The following is a 27164-nucleotide window of genomic DNA, read 5'->3' as shown; positions in this document are numbered from 1 at the left end:
CGTTAGAATAGTTGGACACTGGTAGCTTGGCCTGCGATCCTAGCTACTCAGGAGGCTGAGATCTGAGGATCCTGCTTCAAACCAGCCTGAGCATGAAACCAGAATCCATGAAACTCTTATCTCTAATTCATCACCAGAGCTCTAGCCTTAAGAAAGCCCAAGGACAATGCTCAGGCCCTGAGTTCAAGCCAAAGGACTGTCCCCCCAAAATGCACAATAGCCCTTTCATTTGTAATACAAAGACTTGAACTTAGACCTCCACTGAATGAACTGTTCTATGAGCACAAATTTTTATTATCAGTCCTGAGACTTGAACTCTGGGCCTGGGCATTGCCCCTAAGCAATGCAGTTCAAGGCTACTGCCCTACTCCTTGAGCCACAGAGCCACTTCCAGTTTTGTGGTGGCTAACTGGAGTTAAGAATCTCATAGACTTTAGTGCCCGGGTTGGCTTTGAACTGTGATCCTCAGATTTCAGCCTCCTGAGTAGCTAGTATTACAGGCATGAGCCACCCCATATGGCTTGAGAACAAATTTTAATGGAGAGCTGGAATATAGCTGAGTTGTAGAATGGATGTTTAGCATTCAGAACAATCTGGGCACAATCTCAATATAGTTAACAGGGAAGGACAAAGGAATGAATTATGAGAATGAGAAATGAATGAGGAAGAAATAAATAAGGATTAGCTAGAAAATTCTTTTTATCTTAGGCAGCTGATATCCCTCTAACATATATATTCTTATGTTAACATATTCATTTTACTAGCATATTAAATACATACAAAATATTCTAAATTACGAAAATAATTTCCAACTGAAAACCACTTACTATTTGAAGCTTGATTGTCTTGCCATCTAACTCTATAGTTCTTATTTTGAAATCCACACCAATTGTGCTGATGTAGCTTTCTGTATATGTATCATCCTGAAAAGGAAAGAAGTTAATAAAGAAAATTAATGTTCCAAAGACTACAACTAACATTTTTACTTAAATATAAATTTTTACTTTTATCAATAATTTATAAACAGGTTTGTAAGATGTTCATAAACCACATAATCCCAACTCAGGATTTCATGTTCTCATGAATAAAGCACTAATTAATGGTTTCTCTATCCTTCAGGTTTTTTGTTTGATTTTTTTTTTTGGAGGGGGGGGTCAGTCCTGTGGTTTGAACTCTGGACCTGGGAGTGCTGTCCCTGAGCTCTTTAGCTCAAAGCTACCGCCCTACCCTTTGAACTTTAGCACCACTTCAGGTTTTCTAGTGGTTAATTAGAGATAAGAGCTCATAGTCCAGGCACAGTGGCTAATGCCTATAATCCTAGCTACTCAGGAGGCTGAGATCTGAGTATCACGGTTCCAAACTCGGCACTAAAGGCACTAAAATCTGTGAGACTCTTATCTCCAATTAATCTCTAGAAAACAGGAGTTCAAGCCCCAGGACCCACAAAAAAAAATTATTTTCAAAGGCTATGGGATTTTTTTTAATTGTAATATATAGAGGGGTTACAGTTATACTCACCACATAGAGGGTGCATTACTTACAGGACTTTTGTGTGTGCGTGTGTGTGTATGTGTGTATATATATTTCAGACTGATATCAAACTTAGGCTCAAATAATCCTCCTGCTGCAGCCTCTTGCATGCTGTATTATGTCCAACATAAATTTTCTAATTGCAATTCTTACAACTCACCCAAGCAGTGATCATTTCACTCCTTATGTTTGTGTTTTGCTTAACATTGTTTTGTTCTGTTTTATTTGCAAAACTGGGGACTGAACCCAGGCCTCATACTTTCTAGGCAACCAGATTACGCTACCACTTGAGCCACACTCCCAAGCCTTCTTCCTACAGATGTTTTATAGAAGTCCACTGTATTTCATTATGATTTCTTTACTGAATATAGTGCACATAAGATTCATCCTTGCGGGGCCAGCAGTGTGGCCTACTGGTAGAGTGCTCACGTAGCATGTACTGCGCCCTGGGTTGGATTTCTCAGTTCCACAAACTCAGAAAAAGCCATGGCAATGTGGCTCACGTGGCAGAGCACTAGCCTTGAGCAAAAAGTGTCCAAAGGACAGTGCCCAGGCCCTGAGTTCAAGCACCAGGAGTAGCCAAAAAAAAAAAAAAAAAAAAAAATTCAACCTTGCTGGACACCAGTGACTCATGCCTGTAATCCTAGTTACTCAGAAGACTAAGATCTGAGAATCCTGGTTCAAAGCCAGCCGAGGCAATAAAGTCTGTGAGATTCTTATCTCCAATTAACCTCCAGAAAACCAGAAGTGGTGCTATGGTTGGTAGAGCGCTAGCCTTGAGCTGAAGAAAGCTCAGGCCCAAAATTCAAGCCCCAAGACCAAAAAAAAAAAAAAAAGAGTCATCCTTTTTAGAGCTGGGCACTTGCAGCTCATGCCTGTAACTCCAGCTATTAAAGAGGAAGAGATTGAGGCTGGAGATTCAAAGCCAGCATGGGCAAGAAAGTTCATGGGACTCTTATCTCCAATGAAATTACAAAAAAGCTTTAAGTGGAGGTGTAGCACAAGTGACAGAGCACTAGCCTTCAGCAAAAGCAGCTCAGGGAGACCATCACACACACACACACACACACACACACGCACGCACGCACGCACGCACGCACGCACACACACACACACGCACACACACACACACGCACGCACGCAAAGTTCAGACAGTGCCCAGACCCTGACACCGAGTTCAAATCCCAGGACTGGCCACCAAAAAAACCCAACAACAACAACAACAAAAGTGGCAAGTATAAAAAGCCAAATATTGCAAGTTTCTGCTCATTTATGAGATGACATACACATACATATATGTACATATGCACTTATATATAGGTATATAAACATAGATTTAATTGTAACTAATAGACTATTTGGAGGGTTGAAAAGGAGAGGCAGGCAGCACCGTGGCTCATGCCTGTAACCCTAGCTACTCAGGAGGCTGAGATCTGAAGATCAAGGTTCAAAGCCAGCCAGGGCACAAAAGGACCTGAGACTCTTATCTCTAATTAACCTCTAGGAAATGGGAAGTAGGGCTTGGCTCAAGGGTAGGGCAGTAGCCTTGAGCTGAAGAGCTCAGGGACAACACAATCCTGAGTTCAAGCCCCATGACTCACCAAAAAAAAAAGTGTCATAGTATGTGTGTGTCAGTTTCAGCATATAAAACACTGGATTGCATAATGAAATCTATAGCAGGCTTTACCTCTTTATTCTACCAAAGTCTAACTAGAAAAAAAAAAAAACCAAACACTTTTTTTCATGTCTCTTTCAACACAAACTTTCCCTTCCCTCACTACGAATATTTGGAGTGAATTATTGCTTGATATCTGTAGAGTATTATATTTTATAACTACTCTTCAGTGAATATTTTAGGGAGGTAGAAAAGAGATTCAGTGGCACTGAGGAACCCACATTGGTCTCCAGCTTAAGGTCCTCCTGCCATATCTTCTGGACCCTCAGACTAAAGGCATGCACGCATCACCACACCCAGATTAAATTAATATTTTTCTTTCTTTCTTTTTGGTGCTGGTACTAGGTCTTGAACTCAGGCCTCATGCACTCCCTTGGCTTTTGCATTCAAGGCTGGCATTCTAGTATTTGAACCACATCTGTATTTTTAGCTTTATGCTGGTAATTTTGGACATAACTTATAGACTTTTCTTCTTCAAGTTGACTTGAATCATAATCCTCAGATCTCATCCTTCTAGGTAACTAGGATTGTAGATATGAGCCACTGATGCCCAGGTGAATTTATTAATAACAACATCTAATAGTTCCAAGAAACTATTGGGGATGCATTCTAGAAAATTTATTCTCAATAAAACTGAGCTTTTTGTTTCCCTAGAAAACACACAACATTGGCTGTATTATTAACCATATTATTACTATAAAAGCATATTTTCAACTTACTGCAAACCTAAGAAGGAGGCAAGACTTTCCAACCCCAGAGTCGCCAATCAGAAGTAACTTGAATAAATAATCACTGTAAAAAGAAAAAGAAAAACACACTTAGAAAAAAGTATATTGGGGGAGGGAAATGGGGACCAAGACATGAGAAAGGGCATCAATGTATGTGAAGTAATGCACTCTCTATCTGGTGAATATAATGTAACTCTTCTACTAATTACAATAAAAATATATGAAAAGAAAGAAAAAAGTATCTTACAAGTGTAAGTTCTACAAAACAAATACATGGCTAAGAGAAACAGCTTTCTATGAAGACAATAGGTCCTGAGCATGGCTTCCTAGAAGCCACAATTAGAACCAACAAAACCCCTTTTGATAGGCAGTATATGCAAAAGCCATCATGCATTCAGCACAACACCAGAGAAAAGTAAGAGAGGACCCCCACGCCAGGCACACTGGAGGCTCATGCCTATAATTCTAGCTACTCAGGAGGATGAGATCTAAGGATTGTGGTTCAAAGCCAGCACAAGCAGGAAATTTTTCTCCAAAAAATAAACTACCAAAAACCTGGGAGTGGAGCTGTGGCTCAAGTGGTAGAGCACTAAACAACTAAGTGGTTGAGATAAAGTAGCGCAAGGACAGCACCTAGCCCCTTAGTTCAATATAGGCACAAACCAACTATTCACACACACACACACACACACACACACACACACACACACACACACACACACACAGAGAGAGAGAGAGAGAGAGAGAGAGAGAGAGAGAGAGAGAGAGAGAGAGAGAGAGAGAGAGAGAGAAAGGGAGAGGGAGAGGGAGAGAGGGAGAGAAAGGGAGAGGGAGAGAGGGAGAGGGAGAGAGGGAGAGGGGGGAATTGAAGAAGAATGAGAAGGGACAGAGGATAAGAAAATATAAGAGGTTGATTTTTTTTGTTGTTTTTTTGCCAGTCCTGGGGCTTGAACTCAGGGCCTAGGCACTGTCCTTGGGCATTCTCAAGACTAGTACTGCTCTACCACGTGGGCCACAGCACCATTTCCAGCTTTTTTCTATGTATGTGGTACCTAGGAATCGAACCAGGGTTTTTATGCATGCTAGGCAAGCACTCTACCACCAAGCCAAACTCCAGGCAAAGAGGTTGATTTTTATCAAAGTACATTATATGCATGTAAGGAAATACCCAATGAACCCCTTCATACAATAAAAAAAATTTTAAGATACAAAACTCTTAGAAATTATTATTTCTAGTAATATAAATTACCTAGGTTTATTCATAAAAGGTAATTACATACATGGTATGCAATACACTAAATTTTTTTTTGTTGGTCATGGGACTTGAACTCGGTCTAAGCATTGTCCGGAACTCTTCAGCTCAAGGCCACAGTGCCACTTCCAGTTTTCTGGGATTAATTGGAAATAAAGAGTCTCACAGACATTTTAGTGCACGGGATGGCTTTGAACCTCGATCCTCAGACTTCAACCTCCTGAGCAGCTAAGATTACAGGCATGAGCCACTGCATCCAGCTACACTAAATATTTTTTATGTCTTACCAAATTACCATAGTAGCCCATGTTTATAATCCTAGCTACTCAGGAAGCCAAGATCTAAGTAAGATCTCAGCCAGCCTGGGCAGGAAAGTCTGTGAGGCTCTCATCTCCAATTAACTACCAAAAAGCAAGAAATGGCATTGGGCCCAAAGAAACAGAATACTAGCCTTGAGCCCAAAACTTCAGGGACAGTACCAAGGGCCCAAGTTCAAGTCCCAGGAGGATAGGGGCAGGCACAGTTTGATTTAGTGATAGAGTGCTTGTCTAGTATGCACAAAAGACCTCGGTTTGATTCCTCGGTACCACATACATAGAAAAAAGCTGGCAGTGGTGCTTGGATCAAGTGGTAGAGCACTAGCCTTGAGAAAGCCGAAGGACAGTGTCCAGGCCCTGAGTTCAAAGCCCAGGACCGGCAAAATAAAAAATAAATCAGTTAATCTAGGGCTGGAAGTTTGGCCTAGAAGTAGAATGCTTGCCTAGCATGCACAAAGACCTGGGTTCGATTCCTCAGTACCACATACATAGAAAAGCCAGAAATGGTGCTGTGGCTCAAGTGGTAGAGTGCTAGCCTTGAGAAAAGCCAAAAGACAGTACAGGAGCCCCGAGTTCAAGCCCCAGGACTGGCAAAAAAAAATGAAAATTAAAATAAATAAATAAATTTAAATGTTCTCCAGCAACAAAACAGAGACCACGGAAGGAAACAAAAAGCATTCAAACAAGGAAATCTGAGGAGAAAGACTTAGGATTAAGCTCAGTGGCACAGCAGTGAACTTGACTCCAGTAGTGGGAAAAGGATATCCAATTAAAGCTTGAAGAACTAAATTACTATCCTTCCTAGTTTGAGATTCTTCGGGTATATATGCAACAACAAGCATCCTTTGAATAAATACTAGACCCTGTTATAATAAAGGGATGGAGGCACAGAGGCTCACACCTGTAATCCTGGCTACTCAGGAGGCTGAGATCTGAGGATCAAGGTTCAAAGCCAGCAGAGGCACAAAAGAACCCGGGACTCTTATCTCCAATTATCCTCTTGAAAACGAGGAGAAGTAGGGGTTGCCTCAAGCATAGGGAGGTAATTTTGAGCTGAAAAGCTTAGGGACAGAGCCCAAGCCAAGTTCAAGCCCCATGACCCACTAGATAGATAGATAGATAGATAGATAGATAGATAGATAGATAGATAGATAGATAGATGGCTGAACTGGGCCACAGAAGATGCTTGAGGTATCATTACCTTAAAGACCAACTTCTCAGCTTTATTTCAGAGCCAATTATGAGAAGATTATAAGGAAAAACATACTTCCTATATCTAAAATTGTATTATGACTTCAAGAAATTAATTTTAAATTTACCAGCTCCTACATTTTTAAATTTCTACAAATGCAACAGATATTATTTTGAAACATTATAAATTTCTAATAATTTATTATTCTAAACAATAATACAGAGTCTAGGACTCAAGAGGCCACATCAGAGTGATTGATCATTAACTGATCTCCAAATAATAGCCAATAAAAAGGTGTAATTTGAAGAGCAAAGTGTTCTATTCTTGAAGGTATCTCACTCGACCAATAAGGGAAAAAAAAAGAATTACACAATTACACATTCTATTTCAGATCTATGAAAGGTCACCCTAGAATACTTGTTTCTGTTTAAAGCTCTATTGCCTTATTTATGATCTGAACACAATCTTGACTTCACTAGTGTATATAGATAGGTATACTTTGATCTTTTCTACACACAAGTATTAACATTACCAATACCTTTTAAAAAGTCATTATCATGCAATCATGGAATAAATACCCTTTAAAAACTTACTAGAACATTTTAGTTTCAAAATTTTAAGTTTCATAATTAAAATATGCTTAAAATATGAAGCAGAGGGGCCGGGAGTTAGGCCTAGTGGTACAGTGCTTGCCTAGCATGCATGAAGGCCCGGGGTTCAATTCCTCAGTACCATATACATAGAAAAAAAAAGCCAGAAGTGGGGCTAAAGCTCAAGTGGTGGAGCTCTAGCCTTGAGAATAAGTCCAAGGACAGTGGTCAGGCCCTGAGCTCAAGGCCCAGGACTGGTAAAAAAAAAAAAGAAAAGTGAAGCAGAGAAGATAAATGAGCTTGTTTCTGACATCTAAAATGCTATTCAATTCTAAAACCCTAAGCATGGACCAGGAGTATGGCCTAGTGCTAGAGTGCCTGCCTAGCATGCATGAAGCTTTGGGTTCAATTTCTTGGTACCATATACACAGAAAAGGCCAGAAGTGGTGCTGTGAGTCAAGTGGTAGAAAGCTAGATTTGAGAAAGCTTAAGGACAATGCCCAAGCTCTGAGTTAAAGCCCTAGGACTGGCAAAAAAAAGGGGGGCGGGGGGGCTAAATCCCTGAGACTAAGACTGCTATGTTTACAATTTGTATTTTTAAAAATGTTGCAGAAAACAAAACAAAAAAAAACAAATGCCCATACCTGTAATCCTAGCTATGGAGAGGCTGGATAGAAACTATAGTTCAAGACCAAACCAGGCATGAGTTTCCTTCTCAACTAATAGGGTATAGTAATTTGAACTTGTTATGCTGGTTATATAGAAGGCTGAGATCCAGAGGAGCAAAGTTCCTGGCTGTGATTCTAAGACTCAAGTATTAAAGGAAAAAGCTAGGTGTGGTGAAAAACGTGTTATCCCAGCCACAACAAGAAGCCTAAAATAGGGAGATTATGGGACAAGTGCCCAGGGAAAGGGAAAAACCCATTTCAAAACTAACCTGTACAAACCAGGTACCAATGGCTCACATCTGTAATCAAAGCTACTCAAGACGCTAAGGTGTGAGGACCGTGGTTCAAAGCCAGCCTGGGAAAGAAACTCTGTGAATTCCTACAATTAACCATCAAAAAGCCAGAACTAGAGCTGTGGCTCAAATCATACAGGACCAGTCTTGAGTAAAACAGCTCATGAACAATACCCAGGCCATAGGTTTAAGACCCAATACTGGCACCAAAAAAAAAAAAGTTTGACAGAAGTGAGGAGGTTGAATAAAATACATTATATGGGTGTGTGTGTGTGTGTGTGTGTGTGTGTGTGTGTGTACATCCCAAAGAAATTGCTTCCTACTGCTAATGTATGAAAGCAAAATTTGTATGCAGGAAATGAAAACAAGAAGTTTTACTTTTTGCTGGTATTTTAGTTTGTTTTTCTTTTTGTCTTGTTTATCTGTCTTTAGGAGTCAAGGGAAGGCGCAGAAATGGTGAGATAAAAGTTAAACAAATGCAGGAGTGGTACTCATTAGACACTGTGGAAAATGAACTATACACCTAAAAGATTCCTTGAGCTAATGAATAATACTAAATACAGAAACTTTAAATGGAATTTGAGGTGTCTGAAATTATACTCTGAGCAAATCTCAGAAATTTTAAGTAGTCTATAAGTTTCTCTAACACACTTTTGACGTAAGAGCAACCTTGCTTGTATTTGGCCTTGCTTCTCCATGACTGTCTGTTCAATAAATGATCTCTCACATGAAGCTCAGAACGGCCATTTATCTACAAGTTTCATGCTATATTTTTTTGGCCTGGTCTAGTTTTTTTTATTAAAGAATTTATTAACATTGATTTTTATACCATATTTCAAATGACATGTTTAACAAACAAGTATTCAAGAAGGGAATCTCTATATACAATCACTGGCACTTAGATTTTAGAACATATTAAAATTAGGCCGAGGGTTTGTATGTTATAAATACATATTAATCTATGTAATAGAACATTATGTCTTTAGAGTTATAAATTTTTGTGTCTATGTAGTTATATTTACATATGTCCATAGCATTAAATTAAGCATGAAAAAAAAAGTTAAACAAATGCAGCAGAGGTACTCATTAGACACTGTTGAAAATAAACTATACAACTTGTAAATGGAGATGGGAAGGAAAAAGAGCGAGAGAGCAAGAGAAGGGGTGACACTGTCCAAAAAGAAATGTACTTACTACCTGACTTATTTAACTGCAACCCCTTTGTATAGCACCTTTATCATAACAGTAACAAATTTTCTAATTATGATTAGCATTGACTACTACCTAATTAGGTTTAACAGGACTAGGCAAGTTCTCCAAAAAATCTATCACAGTATCTGGTACATTGAAGGAGCACAATAAGTGACAATTACTTCTTCCTCCCTCTGAATCAAGAGGTAACTTACAAGCTAAAATTATTTTGGAGATAAAAACTAAACTTTTTTACCCAAAGTTTCTGTTCAGAGGATAAGTAATAACAAAAACTAGCAGGATTCTATTAATATAATCTGAAGCCAAAGTTTCAAATTTGCTTGTAATAGATCTAAGTACAATAATTAAACCAGCCCTAACTCCCAAAGCCTGGGAACACACAAAAAGTACTGAGGTCTTTAAGAAGTGTATCATCTACAAGAGAAATCAGTTCCCTACCCAGGAAAAAAATACATGAATTCTATGGCCCAAGTACAAATATACAAGATAGTCAAGATGATAGAAGTGAGAACGGAGACCAGTGGTAGAGTGCTTGCCTAGCATGCATGAAGACCCAGGTTCAATTTCTAGGTACCACATACATAGAAAAAGCCAGAAGGGGTGCTGTGGTTCAAATGGTAGAGCTCTGTCCTTGAGAAAGCCCAAGTACTGTGCTCAGGCCTAAGCTGCAGGACTGGCCAAAAAAAAAAAAAGAGAATGGAAACAAATTACTTCAACTTAAAACATGCTTGGGGGAGAGTGGACAGAAGGTCTCCCTAACTTTCATAAGCTACCCTGAAACTTACAATCCTGCCTAAGCCACCTAAATAGCTGTGATTACAGTTATGTACCATTATATCCAGTTCACAAACACTTCTTAACATGTGTTTAAAAAAATTAAAATGGGCGCTGGGAGTTTGGCCTAGTGGTAAGAGTGCTTGCCTAGCATGCATGAAGACCCAACTTCGATTCCTCAGTACCACATACATAGCAAAAAGCCGGAAGTGGTGCTGTGGCTCAAATGGTCGAGTTCTAGCCTTGAGAAAGCCCAGAGATAGTGCTCAGACCCTGAGTACCGTCTCCACAACTGGCGAAAAAAAAAAAAATTAAAGTAGGCCGGATGTGGTGGCTCATGCCTGTAATCCTAGCTACCCAGGAGGCTGAGATCTGAGGACCACAGTTCAAAGCTAGCTGGGGCACTAAAGACATGAGACTCTTATCTCCAATTAACCACTAGAAAACCAGAAATGGTGCTGTGGCTCAAGAAGTAGGGTGGTAGCCTTAAGCTGAAGAGCTCAGGTACAGTGCCCAGACCAAAGGGTAGGACAGAAGCCTTGAGGTGAAAAACTCAGGTACAGCGTCCAGGCCCAGAGTCCACACCCCATGACCAAAATAACTAAAGTGGTTGGGGATTTAGTTCACTTACCTAGTAAGTTCAAGGGCCTGAGCTGGGTCCTAAGCTCCGCAAAAATAACTAAACAAACAAAAAAGCAAGTAAATAAATGTGTGCTTGTGCACATGAAATACTAGGGCCGGATCTCAGGACCTTACACTCATGATTTTTCGCTCATAGCTGGCACTTGGGTCATATCTGCAGTCTGGCATTTTGCTGGTTACTTGTAGATGAAGTCTTGAAGGATTTTTCTGCCCAAGTTGACTTCAAACAATCCTCAGATCTCAACTTCCTAAGTCATTCTCAGATTACAGGCCTGTTCCACCAGCTCTTGACTGTGTTTAATGTGAGCTTAATTATCTGGCTTAAAATTTTAAATCTGAGAGTTGACACAGTATTAAACAGAGCACTTGAAGGACCTGGGTTAAATATACACACAATTCCTTAAAGTAACTACATATAATAAAGTGGAAGCAGCATACTTAACACTATATCACAGATCTTGGGTTAAAATTCCAATTCTGACCTATAACTCTATAAACATGTTTTATTTCATAAATTAATGTTTCTACGATATACAAACCCTTAGCCTAATTTGGATTATGTTCTAAAAATTAAGTGCCAGTGATTGTATAGATTCCCTTCTTGAACACTTGTTTGTTAAACATGTCATTTGAAATATGATGTAAAAATCAATGTTAATAAACTCTTCAATAAAAAAAAATTCAATTCTTACTGCTTATTCTGAATACCCTTGAGCAGGTCATTTAACTATTCTCTTTAAAACTAAGGCACTTTCAAAGATCTAACTCAGTGTTAGAGGTAGTATATTGGGCTCTGGGTTCCATCTACAGCACCAAGAAAATAATAAAAACAGCCAGGCACAGTGGCTCATGCCTATAATCCTAGCTACTCAGGAGGCTGAGATCTGAGGATCAAGGTTCAAAGCCAGCCGTGGCACTAAAGTCTGTGAGACTTTTATCTCCAATTAACTAGCAGAAAACTGGAAGTGGTGCTATGACTCAAAGGGTAGGGAAGTAGCCTTGAGCTGAAGAGCTCAGGGACAGTACCCAGGCCCAGAGTCCAAGCCCCACCACTGACAAGCCCCCCCCCAAAAAAAAAAGCAATAAAAACAAAATGAAGGCACTTTTAGAATATTGTGATTACAGGAAAAAACATAAACCTTTCAATTAAGGGCAGAAACCCACACTATTACCCCACCCAAGACTCATCAAGTGTTCTACAGAACTCTCACTATACTGTTCTTCTCCAGTTAAATTGACATAACTAAAGCTCTCTGTAAGCAAAAAAAATCAGACACCTTCCCAAATTTTTTGTACTATTATACCATTCTGATTTACAAATCATCACAATAGTTAACTTGTTACCTAGAGATATAGCACAGTGGTAAACCACTTGCCTAGTATTAACAAGGCCCTGGGTTCAATCTTGTGAATAGTTAAAAATAATATAAAGCACACTAATTTGTAATAACTGTTCTATTGATTATGTTAGAGCATAATAAGTTGCTTTAACTAAGTTGTACAAGCTCACTTTTCCAAGTTGTAAGCACCCAGAACACAGTCCATGTTTTATAACTGAAAATAACAAAAACGTTCGAAGCTATAACTCAGTGGTAGTGTTTACCTAGCTAGCATTATCCTAAAGTATTCTCCCTGTGTACACTGTATATGTGTGTATAAAATTATAGGAAGACTGGGGGGATAGATGTTATTGTTATTAAGGTGTTAAACAGAGGAATTATTATCTCACAATTCAGGTACTGCATACATTTCTTTTTTTTTTTTTTTTTTTTTTTTTGCCAGTCCTGGGCTTGAGCTCAGGGCCTGAACACTGTCCTTGGACTTTCTCAAGGCTAGAGTTCTACCACTTGAGCCTCAGCACCACTTCTGGCTTTTTTCTATGTATGTGGTACCGAGGAATTGAACCCGGGTCTTCCTGCATGCTAGGCAAGCACTTTAACCACTAAGCCAAACTCCCGGCCTGCATACATTTCTTTTAGACAATGCTATCACTAGGCACTTACACAAAGTGAAACCAAAGAAGGATATTGTTAGGGGATGAACACAATGTCTATGTGCCTCTGATGCCTCTGATCCTATAAGATAGCATTTATCAAAATGAACTCTAGGAAATGGAAATGAGATTTTTGTTTGTTTTCTTTTTGTCTTATTTTTGTCTTTGGGAGGGTAAGGGGACACAGAAGTGAAGGGACAAAAGCAAACAAATCCAACAGTGGTACTTACTAGACACTTATGTTGAAAATAAATTATACAATTGTGGGTGACGATGGGAGGGAAAACAGAATAAAAGGGGTGACACTGTCCAAAAAGAAATGTACTCATATATAACCTTACTTATGAAACTGTAACCTCTCTGTATATTAACTTTATAACAATAAAATATATTTTTAACATTTGGAAGTAAGGCATTAGTGACTCATGCTTAGCTACTCAGAGGCTGAGATTTGACTGAGGTTTGAATCCAGCCAGAGCAGAAAAAAGAAAAAGAAATCCATGAGATTCTTATCTCCAAGTAAACAGCAAAAAGACAGAAGCAGCACTGTTGCTGAAGTAGAAAGTATCAACATGTAGGAAAAACCCAAGTTATGGTACAAGGCCCTGGAGTTCAAGCCCAAATATTTATATAAAAGAAAAAAAAACAGAAAATATGTGAATAGAGCAATTTTCTTTTTGAAAGAGAGATATAGGAAAGACTGGATAATCAAAATAAAATCAAGTCCAAAAAACCAGCATTTTAAAACTCAAAAGGAAAAATTATAGCAATATAGCTCAGTGGCAGAGCACTGACCTAGGATACACAAGGCCCAAGTACCACACCAATATTACAGTGTGTTTGTGTGTACATATATATGTACACATATGTATACATATACAAACACATATATATACTATATATCTATATGGAGTATATATCCATATATACATATTTTAGATGCTTTAATATACGTCCATATAAATGGGCTACAAAATAACTGTACTAAATCAAAAAAATGGAAAATACAGACAATAGAAAAGACAAAGAATAATTCTACTTAAATACAACTGTTACGAAAACAAAAATATATTCTGTAAATCCTTGGAAAACTCAAACTACATACTTATTTCCATTATTTTTTAAGCTAATTTGAGGTACAAACTGCATAAAATATCTTCATAAAATGCCCTAGCCAAGTAGCTGATACACAAAGCAAACACATGTCTAACAGTGACTATTCTTACTAGACGATGATGTTTCCCTTTGTAAGCAGAAGCATGCACATACAAAATTATTTATCAGAATTAAGAGTCTGCGGACACACATGCACAACTGGAGCCTATCAATCTGGGTTTAGTAAGGCAGGACATGCTGGCCAACTGAGCCAAGTCACAAATAGACCTACAAAAGCTTCATTTCCAACTTATTTTTTCTTCCCCGAATAAGAGACTGAACCCAGGTATTAGCTTGCTAGGTAAGAGATCTGAGTCACATCTAAGCCTTCCATTTTTGAGATATGATCTGCCTAACTTTGCCCCACAAGGTCTATGCCTCTATGATTGTGATTACAAACATCCATGATTACAGACATCTGCTGCCACAAGCACTACATCAAGTTCCTACTCCCTCTGTACTGTACTTTTCATGTTTCAGTCAGCAAACAAGCCGATACACAACTTATCCAGGTTCTCAGGAATATTTTGTTTTGGAAAGAAAGAGGTGGGGGAAGCAGGGAAGGAGCGGGGAAGGGAAGGAAGGGAAGGGGAGAGGAAGGAAGGGAAGGGTGGAAAGGGGGAAAAGGAAAAGAAACATTTCAGAGTAGTCCCAAAGTGCTGGGGAAACGGAGGGACAGGTTTTTTCTCCCTTCAATTTTATTTGCCATACCAAAGAGCAATCTCAGTCACACCATCTACAGGGAAACAAAAGAACAGTCTGACTACTCATGTCTCCTTATAAAGAAAAAAAAAAGATGGAGGTAGAGCATGTTCTGCCCCTACCTCTTACTAAAATTCCAAATGGAAGTTTGGAGTAAAGGAAGAAGAATAAAAGGCAGATAATCCACACATTTAAACTACCACATGAACTGATACACTGTACATAATTTTTATTTTTCTGTATCAAGACCTTTCCTGTCCAGGGTGGCTTTGAACTAAGATCCTCAGCATCCTGAGTAGCTATGATTAAGGGCATGAGCATTGACTCCTGGATCACTTTCTAATACTTACAAGGGGAAAAACAAACAAACAAAAAACCCTGAAGCATGACCACTGACAAAAGAAAGGTCATATGCACCCTCAACTCACCATTACAGAAAAGGAAAACTTTGAAAGACTCATAAAATTTTGACACTATGGAATCATATTTATTTAGTACTGGTTACTGAGACTTGAATGCAAGGCCTAAGTGTTGTCTCTGAGGTTTTTTTGCTCCAGACTGGCACTCTACTTCTTGGGTCACAGATCCACTTTTGGCTTGTTTGGTGTGTGGTTACATTGGAAGTAAATGTCTCACAGACTTCCTGCCTAGGTTGGTCTCAAACCTCAATCTTCTATCTCAGTGCCTCTAAAGTAGCTAAGGTTACAAGGAGAGTGCCACTAGCACTGAGAAGAACACAGTAGGAAAAGCAACAAACAACAATCTATTTAAAAACCTTCCTGCACTCAATGACTAGAGAAGATCCAAATATACTACAGTAGCTGACTGATACTCAACACAACAAATGATGCTTCATTTTAAACACAAGGCTTAAAGCAAAAGTCACAAAAATAATCAAAAAGCCAAAAAAATCCACTAGAAGCCAACAGATTTCTGAAAATTGCTCTGGTATGAGAATAATGTTAAGTATTTCTTCTTAATTATTGTGTTAATCACTGCCTGCCTTACCACCTCCTCAGAAAATTAAATACTTCTGATTTCCAGAAAAATGAAAGCTTTGACTATTTCCGTTTTTCCAGTTAAGATTATGCTAATGAGACCTTGGCTCAAGGGGTTTGAACCCTGAGATCAAGCTCTACACCCAAAAGTCAAGTACCCTTCATTTCTACCTAGATAACCTTTAGGCTTGGCTCTGGTGGCTCACGCCTGTAATCCTAACTACTTAGGAAGCTGAAATCTGAGGATCCTGTTTCAAAGTCAGCCTGGGCATGAAAGTCTATCTCCAATTAATGGTCAGAAAACCGGAAGTGGCTTACATGGTAAGCACTGAGCTGAAGAGCTCAGGGACAACACCCAGGCTTAGAGTTCAAGCCCCATGACTGGGGGAAAAAAAAGAAGAAAAAAGGATAATCTTTGGTTATCAATTCTCCCAAATCAGCTTAATAACACAGAAAGCATTTGGAAAAATTAAAATTGTTTTTATTAATATACTTTTCCTCCTCATTGCTAAACCAAAAGCTAACCAAGATCATAAAGCAAAAAGTACTCAGGGGCTGGGAATGTAGCTTAATAGTAGAGTGTCTGCCTAGAATACATGAAGCCCTGAGTTTGATTCCTCAGTATTACAGAAACAGAAAAGGCTAGAAGTAGCACTGTGGCTCAAGTAGTAGAGTGCTGGCTCTAAGTAAAAAGCAGCTCAGGAACAGTGCGCAAGCACTGAGTTCAAGCCCCAGGACTGGGGGGGGGGGGGGGAAAGTATTCAGTAAAATGATCAACAGGTAATCTTATGTCAATCAACATAAAGCTGTAATCCAATTCATTCTAAGACAATCAAGCTTTTGTCAAGATGCCATTTTCATTACCAAATTTAGAGCATCTACAGGATTGTCTGGATTCCAAAGACTAAATTAGTAGTAGGAGTAGGCGTAGGTAGGAGTAGTGGTAGTGGTGGTGGTGGTGGTGGTAATATTGTAATTAGTACTGATGATACACCAAACATCTGAGATATAACTGTAAATATCAATTCACATGTACTACTCATTAGTTATTAAAACACGTGAGGCACTTTCCCTATTAAAATTTTATTTAGGAGAAAAGGTAATATTTTAATATTTAGAACAGAATGTTAAAGAAATTGGGATTTAAGCCACATGTGGTGGCTCACACCTGTTATCCTAGCTACTCAGGAAGCTGAAATCTAAGGACCAAGGTTCAAAGCCAGCTCAGGCACAAAAGGACCTGAGACTCATCTCCAATTAACCTCTAGAAAATGGGAAGTGGAGCTTGGCTCAAGGGTAAAGCGGTTGAGATGAAGAACTCAGGCCAAGTTCAAGACCCATGACCCACACAAAAAAAAAAAAATTTGGAGGCCAGGAGTTTGGCCTAGTGGTAGAGTGCTTGCCTAGCATGCACGAAGACCCGGGTTCAATTCCTCGGTACCACATACATAGAAAAAAGCCGGAAGTGGTGCTGAGGCTCAAGTGGTAGAGCTCTAGCCTTGAGAAAGTCCAAGGACAGTGCTCAGGCCCTGAGCCCAAGCCCAGGACTGGCAAATAAATAAATAAATTTGGAGTGATAAAACTCTAGTGATTTTCTATTTTCCAAACGTTTTCTAATTACAATGATAACAAACTTCATTAAAGACAAGAAGAAACTGTTATGGCCAAATTGCTAAAAAAGAAAGTTGGTTGCCTTTGTGATATTCTCTACTAAAATGTCTGTCACCTCTACTTAAGCAATTTTCACTAACACTTATGCAAAAGCTCCCTAAACTCCCAGATTTCAAACAGTTACTGACAAATGATTTTGGATTTCTGTTGAAGTCAAAAGGATAATTTGACAGTCTTAAAAACCACTGTCCATGTGGTTTACTACCCATTCCTCTTTCTCCTCCCTCCCTGAAATCATCCACAATGTGTACTTGTGTGTGCACTGAAACTTGAACTCAGGGTCTAGGGGCTATCCATTATCTTTTTTCACTGAAGGCTAATACTCAACCATTAGAGCCTCAGCTCCACTTCTGGCTTTTGGTGGGTAGTTATCGATAAAAGACACACAAGCTTTTAACCACCAGCGCTGGGCTTATCCTCAGTCTTTTTTTTTTTGCCAGTCCTGACCTTGAGCTCAGGGCCTGAGTACTCTCCTTGTGCTTTCCCAATGCTAGAACTCTACCACTTAAGCCACAGCACTACTTCCAGCTTTTCCTATGTATGTGGTACGAAGGAATTGAACCCCTGTCTTTGTGCATGCAAGGTAAGTACTACCACTAGCTCTACCACTAGGTGGCCAAACTCCCAGCCCATCCTTCAAGTCTTTAACTTCCACTTCATACAAAGGAAGCAGGAAATGTTGCTCTACTTCTCCCTACTTTAACCACGTTAGACAAAACTAAAACTTCACTAAAGTTTGAAAAAAATCACCCTCAATCTCTCTGCTGCTCCACATAAATTGCTAATAACTATTAAAAGTGTCTTTTCAAAACCCTATAGCCAACCTCAAAACATCACAGTCCTCTGAAATCTTATTACTCTGATCAATGCTGAACATCCGGAATAAGCTATATCTACTACTATTCCACATAGTTAAAAAAAAAAAAAAAAAAACAAAAAACAACTATTTTTGCAGGGCAAGGTGGCTCACATCTGTAATCCAAGCTACTCAGAAGGCTGAGATCTGCTGATGGGCAGTTCAAAGCCAGCTTGGACACTAAAGAACATGAGACTTATCTCCAATTACCCACTAGAAAACCAGAAGTAGCACTGTGGCTCAAGGGGTAGGGCAGTAGCCTTGAGCTGAAGAGCTCAGGGACAACACCCAGGCCCAGAGTTCAAGCCCCAGGACCAACAAAAGAAAGATTATTTTCTATATTATATTACAAGCTCTTTGGGTGGGACATAGTGGTACATACCAGTAACAGCTCTGGAGAAAATGAGGCAGGAGGATCTCCAGTTAGGAGGGCATGCCATGTGGGCTATTTATTTTGCCAATCCTGGGGCTTTAAACTCAGGACCTGAGCCCTGTCCTTGGGCTTTCTCAAGACTAGAGCTCTGACACTTGAGCCACAGCACCACTTCCAGCCTTTTCTATGTATGTGATATCAAGGAATTGAACCTGGATCTTTGTGCATGCTAGGCAAGCACTCTATCATTAGGCCAAACTCCCGGCCTCAGGTGGGCTATCTTAAGAAAAAAAAAGTGGGGCCAGGAGTGTGGCCTCATAGTAGAGTGCTTACCTATCATGCACAAAGATCCAGGTTTGATTCTTTGGTTCCAAGTACATAGAAAAATCTGGAAATTGAGGCCAGGAGCAGAGAGAGCCTAATGCTAGAGTGCTTGGCTAGCATGCACAAAGCCCTGGGCTCGATTCCATGGTACCACATACTCAGAAAAAGCTGGGAGTGGTGCTGTGGCTCAAGTAGCCTGGAGGAAGCTCAAGGACAATGCCCAGGCCCTGAGTTCAAGCTCTGTGGTGAGGGGGTGGGGGAGGACCTTAAGTTAAGATTCACATTTCTAAATCCCAGCATTACTAAAAGCAACTTACTTGAAAATGATTTCTAGCACCTAGATAATTTTCCAAATTTGTTTACATATTTTGAACCTTACCACTCCCTTAACAGGAATGACTCCTAGTATACCATTTTACAAAAGGAGAAACAAATTCAGAGGTTGAATAACTTTCAAATTTCTACTTAACTAATTAATAGTCTTTTTTACATATTAAACATATGTAGAAAATATAGGAAACTCCCTGAATAGCAAATGCTCACAAATCTCCATAAAGTTGCTCTGTTCAACTTTGCTCAACTGTGCAAAATCAACTTTGTCCTTGGAGACATTGATAAAAATAAAAATAATTTTAAAAACCCGCCAACATAGCAAATATGCCATTGTAAGACCATTGATCTCAACCTCTTAAAAGTACACACAATTCTTATTAAATGCCATGGATTCTGTTTAGTGCCTAAGGAGACACTTCAGATCAAAGCAGTTATTACAAAACTTGAAATCAGAATGCATTTTTCCAAGAGCCATGTGACACACACATGACAGTCAGTTAAAACGATGATGGATGGATCTTTTAGGGGACAATGTCTAGCGGTAATTGACAGAAGCAGCAAATAAACTGAACTTCTGACAAACACCGATTTCTGCTTTTTAAAAAAATTCCCTTCTCTTTCTGAAGTCTTTCGACACTGAAGAGGTTTCTGACCCTAAAGAAGACAATTACAGTTATTCATTAATGTTATATGTATGAAACCTATAGGGGAATTTTTTTTAAGTACCACTGAGGAGAGCCCAACAAAGTCTTCTCAAAGAAAGAGAACAAGTCTAGTGAAAGGTGCCAGATGATAGCTGGGCGCTAGTGGCTCAGAACTGTAATCCTAGCTACTGAGAAGGCTGAGATCTGAGGATCAGGGTTCAAAGCCAGGCCAAGCAAAAAAGTGCCTGTGAGCCTCTTATCTCCAATTAACCATCCAAAAACCGGAAGTGGAGCTGTGATTCAAAAGAGCTCAGGGACAATGCCCAGGCCCTGAGTTCAAGCCCCACGACCGACTTAAAAAAACAAACGGGGAGAGGGAGGTGCCAGGTGTGTGTCACATCAGCTCTGGTGACTTCTTGAGTAAGCAAGAAAAAGGAATGCATTAACTTTTCATGACACGTCATGGAACCTCATTCCCTATCTGCACACATTCGAGTAAGTAATCCAAAACCTACTGTTCTATCATAGGTCCCATTCGTTTCTCTATCAACTTGACGGTAAACTCTTGCTGTAATTTCACAGTATCAGAAACATATTCCTGGTCTTAGTTCTGATCTTTTGTTGCTGCTGTTGACCTACAGAAGGTAAAATGACTTAGGTGCCCTCTTTAAAAAAAAAAAAACAACCTCACAAATAACAAGGTAGGTAGAGGAGAAGCAGTGGATCGGCGAGTACAACTACTCTTGGAGATAACTCAAGAAGAAAACTAAGCCATTTAAATCGCTTCTGACTACGTACTCATCTCCCCCAAACCCAGGCAGTCTCCCCCAAAAGCATCCATATTACCTGAGAGCGGGCGGGGAGGGTAGAGGAGCTCCAGGGGCCTGTCGGACAAGCCGGAGCTGGACAAGTAAAGGCCGGATCCACCCAGGCGACGCTGACAGCTAGCTCCGCAGAGCGCGGGCGCAGGGTCTGGCAGTGCCCTCTAGGAGAGCTCTCCCCACCCATCCTCCTCCCGGGAAGGCCAGGTCCTCCCGCAAAAGTCACAGCCTCCCGGCCCGGCTCGCCCTTCCCGCCGCCCCTCCGCCCCTCGGCTCGCCGCCGGGCGCCGGGCTCCCCCGCACACAGCTCCTCCGCCCCGGCCCGACTCCGGGCGGCTCACTCGGTGGCCCGGCGCGGCCCGACCCCTCCCCCGGCCGCCCTCAGTCGCCAGACAATGGGGCCCCGCCGCCGGCCTCGGCGGGCCCGGCGCGCCCGCGTCCTCCCGGCCGAGGCGCCCACTGCCGCCCCAGCCCTCCTCGCTGACCCCGGCGGGCCCGGGGCTTCCCCGACACTCACTATTCAGGATTCATGCTGGACATGTCACTGCAGCTGCCGCCGCCGCCACCGCCGCCCTTGCTGCCGCAGCCGCCGCCCTGACTCTCCGCGCCACGGGTTATCGAAAGAAAGGAGTGAGATCGGCTGTTCCGGTAGAGCAAACGTCTTCCCCGACTCCGACCCCTTAGAACACAATCAGCAGCCGCCGCCACTCAGCTATCGCTTCCACCCAAGATGGCCGCCGGCGAACCAGGAAATAGGGAAGCCTCAGACTGAGGGGCCTTTACTCAGCCCAAAGGGCGGCCGTGCCGCGCGGCACGCCGGGAAAGAGAGGCGCGAGCGCGGCTGTGCGCTCTGAGGACCCAGGTGCGGCGAGGAGGCCCGCACTCAGTTTCCCGCCAGGCGCTGCGTTCTGGACGCATGCGCACTCTGCTACTTGTCACCGGCCTCCTTCCCTAACTCCCTTACTTCCCCACCCTTGGCCCCTCCCTTTTCCCGTCCCGGCTGACTCGCTGGCTGGGACTTCGCTCGGACTCCCCCTGGCGGATTGGCTGAGGCCGAGCGGACCCGGTGACGTCATCAGTGAGACGTGGCAGCTGGGCAAGTCAGCGCCCGCGGGGGATGGGCTGGGAGGGGGGGTTGGGAGGGGCGGAGGGCGGTGTGGATGGCCCTGGAGGGTGGGAGTGAGGGGAGACCCCCGCGAACTTCCAGAAAAGAAAGGAGGGGTTAGACCCGGGTTAGACGGGCGGAGGCTGGGAGGGAATGGGCCTCGGGGACTTGCCCGGCAGGTCTGGCCCCCCGTGCGGCTTAGGCCAGCCTGAGGCCTGCGACTTCCCGCTACTGTGAAGACACCAGCGCTGAGGTCAGAGGGAGTCAGGCGACCTCTGCTCGGACGCTCGGGCTCTCTGGACTGGATGATGACCCTCAGTTCGCTTCCTCTCTCACCCAAGCCCTCTGTGTAGAATCATTGTCCTATGCTGGGCCACACGCACTGTTGTTTTCCTCTGTGATTTCTTACCAGTCCTCTTCCAGACCTTGAATAATGGCAGTAAGCCTCCGGACAGACCCTGCCTCTATCCCTTTGCTACACCAGCCCATTTACACACACTGCCAAATCTAAGTTTCACAAGCATTAACCTCCAACATGACCCTACAAACCTGACTCCACATTCTGTGGATAGAACATGGTCTCCCTGCCCCTGTCACAGCCTTCCAGTTGAATCGTGCTCTATTTATTAGTTATTATTTAATTCTAAGTCGTTCTGCAAGATTTAGAAAATAGTAAGGAATAAAAATATGCAACTCACTATAAAACACAACACCCACACAACTGGGAGTGACATTAACATTTTTTAAACCTTATGGTCTTAACTTGATTAATTAACTCAGGAATTTGAATCTCTACTAAACTTTAACACATTATCTTGGGTTATTCAGTTACAAAGGGCATAGTATAATACATTGTCCAAAGTTTAGCTTCCAACTTGTTCTAAGAACCCAGAAAATAATCCTCCAGAGACTGATTGCAAAATCACTTAAAATACTTATGACACCAACAGATGCAAAAATGGCTGTTCTTGTTTCTATCATTCACTACACCCTTAATGCCAAACTGGCTTTATGAGCCATAGTTGACAACCTCATCAAACAGAGCTGACTTCTGATATGAATGTGGTCACCACTCCAGAAGGACCTCAAAAGGATAAATGAACACCAAAAATGTTTAATATGCTGGACTCCAATCCTGACACGTCTTACTTATAAGTTCATAGAAAAAAAAAAACTGAAAAGGGTCCATGAAAACCAGGTGTGGTGGCTCATACCTGTAATTCTAGCTACTTAGGAGGCTAACTCTGAGGATTACAATTCAAAGCCAGCTGGGCCTAGAAAGTCCATGAGACTCTCTCCAATTAACCACCACCAAAAAAAAAAAAAAAAGCCAGAAATGGAGCTGTGGCTTGAATGGTAGCACTTATCTTGAGCACAAAAGCTGAAGGACAGTATCCAAGCTGTGACTTTAAGCCCCATGACTGATATCAAAAAAAAATAAATAAGAAAGGGTCCAAGAAGTTGTCATGAGCTCACCAACTTTTCATCTCTCCTTCCCTTTGACATATACTTCTCTTAACTTCCTCTAAGTTATTCATTCCTCAACAAGAATTACCTCCTAATCACTCCTATGGTTTTTGCTTTTTTCAGTCCTCAGGCCTGAAACCTTGGCCTGAGCGCTGTCCCTGAGCTCTTCAGCTTAAGGCTAGTGTTCTACCACTTGATCCACAGTGCCACTTCCAGTTTTATGGTGATTAATTGGAGAGACTCTCATGGACTTTCATACCTGGGCTGGCTTTGAACCACAATCCTCAGATCTCAGCCTCCTGAGTAGCTAGAATTATAGGTGTGAGCCACCAGTGCCTGGCTTTTTTTGTTGTTTGCTTGTTTGTTTTATTGTTTTTGTTTTCTCTTAACCACTCGTAACCTATGAGGGAATAGTTGTGGGAACAAAAACAATGTAAACTAGATAGACTCTTGACTTTGAGGCACTTAGTAAAAGTTAACCACTTTCTGTACTCCCCCAACTCAGCTGCAAATGCTAAGCCTAGCAGCTGTATATTTTAGTTACGGAGTTGCAATATGCAGCTCAGCTTAGGAGTGGTGCATAGATGTTTCCTACAATTACTGCAACTTGTGAGTCATTTACATTAAGACTTCCTTCCCAAACTTAACCCTTTTAAATCATGCTTAAGCAATTTTTGCTGATGTAAACTTTAGTATATTCTTGTTTAGATCTTTAAGAACAGCTATTTACTTTTTTTTTTTTTAATGCCAGTCCTAGGGTTTGAACTCAGGGCCTAAGCACTGTTCTTGATCTTTTTTGTTCAAGACTAGTGCTTTATCACTTGAGCCACAAACTCATTTTCACTTTTTGGGGGGTTAATTAGATATAAGTCTCAATGACTTTCCTGCCTGGTCTATCTTCAAACTGGGATTCTCATATTTCAGACTCCTGAGTAAGCTTAGGGTTATAGGCATGAGGCGCAGGTGTCCAGCTGAGGAAGAGCTATTTTAATAACTCAGATTAATAAACTCAGAGGTTGTGTTAGGGCCAGGAGTTTAGGCTAGTGGTAGAGTGCTTGCCTAGCATGCACGAAGACCCGGGTTCAATTCCTCGGTACCAAAAACATAGAAAAAAGGCAGAAATGGTGCTGAGGCTCAAATGGTAGAGCTCTAGCCTTGAGAAATCCCAAGGACAATGCTCAGGCCCTGAGTCCAAGCCCAGAACTGGCCAAATAAATAAATAAGTATAGGGGCCGGGAGTTTGACCTAGTGGTAGAGTGCTTGCCTAGCATGCATGATTCCTCCGTACCACATACATAGAAAAAAGCTGGAAGTGGTGCTGAAGCTCAAGTGGTAGAGCTCTAGCCTTGAGAAAGTTCAAGGACAGTGCTTAAACCCTGAACTCAAGTCCAGGACTGGCAAAAAAAAAAAAAGAAAAAGCCAGAAATGGTAAGAAGCCAGAAGTGGTAGAGCTGTAGCCTTGAGAAAGCCCAATGACAGTGCCCAGGCCCTGAGTTCAAGGACCAAGACTGGCAAAAAGAAAAAAAAAAAGAGGTTGTGTTCTGCTGGCTGCCTTAATGTTGAATCAGAACCCTTCCATGGAGCTGGAGATACAATACATCTCTTCCAGGACTGTTTGGCAATTTCTGCTTTCTTCAAACACACACACATTTCCTTTTTCCCCCTCTTTCAGGTAATTATGACCTGACATGTAATAAATTTATTTGGAAGTTGTGCTTGAGTATCTTTGAGCAATTCAAAGATGATTAGAACTCTTTCTTCAAAGGGGCCGGGAGTTTGGCCTAGTGGTAAAGTGCCTGCCTCGCATGGACAAAGACCCAGGTTCGATTCCTTGGTACCACATACATAGAAAAAGTCAGAAGTGGTACGGTGACTCAGGGTAAAACACTAGCCTTGAGGAAAGTCCAAGGACAGTGCTCAGGCCCTGAACTCAAGCCCAGGACTGGCAAAAAAAGGAAAAAAAAAAAAGAACTCTTTCTTCAAGGAGATTGCTATCCAGCAAGGAAGAGATAAGTACACAGACAAGATCTATAGGGAAAATGGGAAAATGTAAAAATAAATTTAAATGAAATGAGCTTTATAATGGCAGAAACCAGATCAACAATTGCTAGGAACTAGATATGAGAGAAAAGAACTGTCTATAGAGACAGTTTCTGGTTCGATGGAAATATGCCATACTGATATCATAGTGATGGATATTTACTCATCTATATATGCTAGCAAAAACTACTAGTACTTGGGTTTGATTCCCAGCTGCACAAGTTTGAGGTTGGCCTAGGTTACATAAGAAATTGTAGTCCAGGGGCCGGGAGTTTGGCCTAGTGGTTAAAGTGCTTGCCTAGCATGCATGAAGACCCAGGTTCGATTCCTCGGTACCACATAATAGAAAAGCCAGAGGTGGTGCTGTGGCTAAAGTGGTAGAGCATTTAGCCTTGAGGAAAGCCCAAAGACAGTGCTCAGGCCCTGAGTTCACTCCCAGGACTGGCAAAAAAAAAAAAGAAGTTGTAGTCCAGCCTTTGCTATTTCAAAACAGAGAGAAGTAAACATATAAAAACGGGACACTTGGGCCGGGAGTTTGGCCTAGTGGTAGAGTGCTTGCCTAGCATGCAGGAAGACCCAGGTTCTATTCCTCAGTATCACATACGTAACAAAAAGCCAGAAGTGGTGCTGTGGCTCAAGTGGTAGAGCCCTAGCCTTGAGAAAATCCAGGGACAGAGCTCAGGCCCAGGACTGGCAAAAAAAGAAAGGGGGGGGACACTTAATTGCATATAAATTGTACTTTAATTGTAAGGCAGACATGAAAAAAATAGCAACAAATAGAAGTACAGAGGAAAGAAACAATTTCAACTCAGAACAATTGGGTTCCTTCCATGAAGGAGGCAGTATTTGAGTTAGACCCTGAAAAACATTAAAATGTTAATCATTGGCAAAAATGAGAGAGAAGGAGCCACACACATTAAAGGGATGAAGGGATGATAGTCACCGATGCCAGGAGATAGGTATAAGAAGTTTAGCTTAAAGAGGAGATCCTGGGGAGTTCCCAAATCCTGCTAAAAAAAACTCTCCTGTAGGCCGTAGAGAGCCAAGACATGTAAAGGGAGGGAATATTGGGATATTGGGGGGGGAGGTCAGCTCAGTGTTTCATTTACTCTCTGGGATTATGGGGGAGCCTTGGAGGTAGGGAGACTGGTTAAAAACTAGATTTCTTTAGTCCAAACCTGATGTGTCCAGACCTAGGACAATTGCATCAAGAATGGACAGGCCAATTCCAGAAAAGAGGAGATAAAATTTGAAGGCCTAGAGGGAAGGGAGGAGCTAAAGATAACCCGGAGATACCTAGTTTACCCTTCAAAGAGAAAAAGATCTAAGAAGGGGCAGATAAGAGTAGAAAAGTAAAATGGGCATGTTCTATAGATTGAGGTCATACATAGAGCTAGCTGCCCTTGGGTAAAAATACTAGAACTTCCAGAAATTGTTTCCCTGAATCAGCATTAAAAAACACAAAAACAGAAGTCTGTAAAAAGTGAACAAACTCAGACACTAATACGGTAAAAGGACATGCTTGCTTGATTTAGGAATAACTGTTGCAATAGAACACAGGTGCCAATGAGAGCTGAATTCAACTTCTAGGGAAGCCAAGCATAAGACTTTAAAGGCTGACTTGTATTCTGGGAAAAGGGTTTGAGAAGAATTAAGAAGAGTTGGTTCTCATGACTAGGCCATCTGGGATTTGTTTCTTATCTGGAAGAAAAACAAAGGTTTTGCCTCAGTGACTATAGCCAGGGGTGTAAGTTAGAGTTAGGTGCCTACAGGTCTAGGAGTAAGAGAGAAAGAAACATCCATCTCCTT

At 41.4% G+C, this 27164-nt stretch overlaps 1 protein-coding gene across 1 annotated transcript in view; it reads right to left on the bottom strand.

Annotated features, from left to right (window-relative positions):
* The window catches only part of Rab1a (RAB1A, member RAS oncogene family), a 28056-nt gene extending 6556 nt beyond the window's left edge, over nucleotides 1-21500 (bottom strand). The window contains exons 1-3 of the mRNA XM_090336793.1: nucleotides 21261-21500; nucleotides 3925-3997; nucleotides 828-923 (exon numbers count right to left, since the gene is read on the bottom strand). Of these exons, the coding sequence (XP_090192919.1) occupies nucleotides 828-923; nucleotides 3925-3997; nucleotides 21261-21283 (192 nt within the window). The 5' untranslated portion in view covers nucleotides 21284-21500. The remainder of the gene's footprint in view (nucleotides 1-827; nucleotides 924-3924; nucleotides 3998-21260) is intronic.
* Between the last annotated feature and the right edge of the window lie 5664 nt (nucleotides 21501-27164).

This window comes from Megascapheus bottae, chromosome 7 (genome assembly GCF_031878675.1).
Source record: "Megascapheus bottae isolate mThoBot1 chromosome 7, mThoBot2.hap1, whole genome shotgun sequence".
NCBI lineage: Eukaryota > Metazoa > Chordata > Mammalia > Rodentia > Geomyidae > Megascapheus > Megascapheus bottae.
The sequence above is the reverse complement of the archived record's forward strand: the minus strand, read 5'-3'. Positions and strand labels throughout refer to the sequence as shown.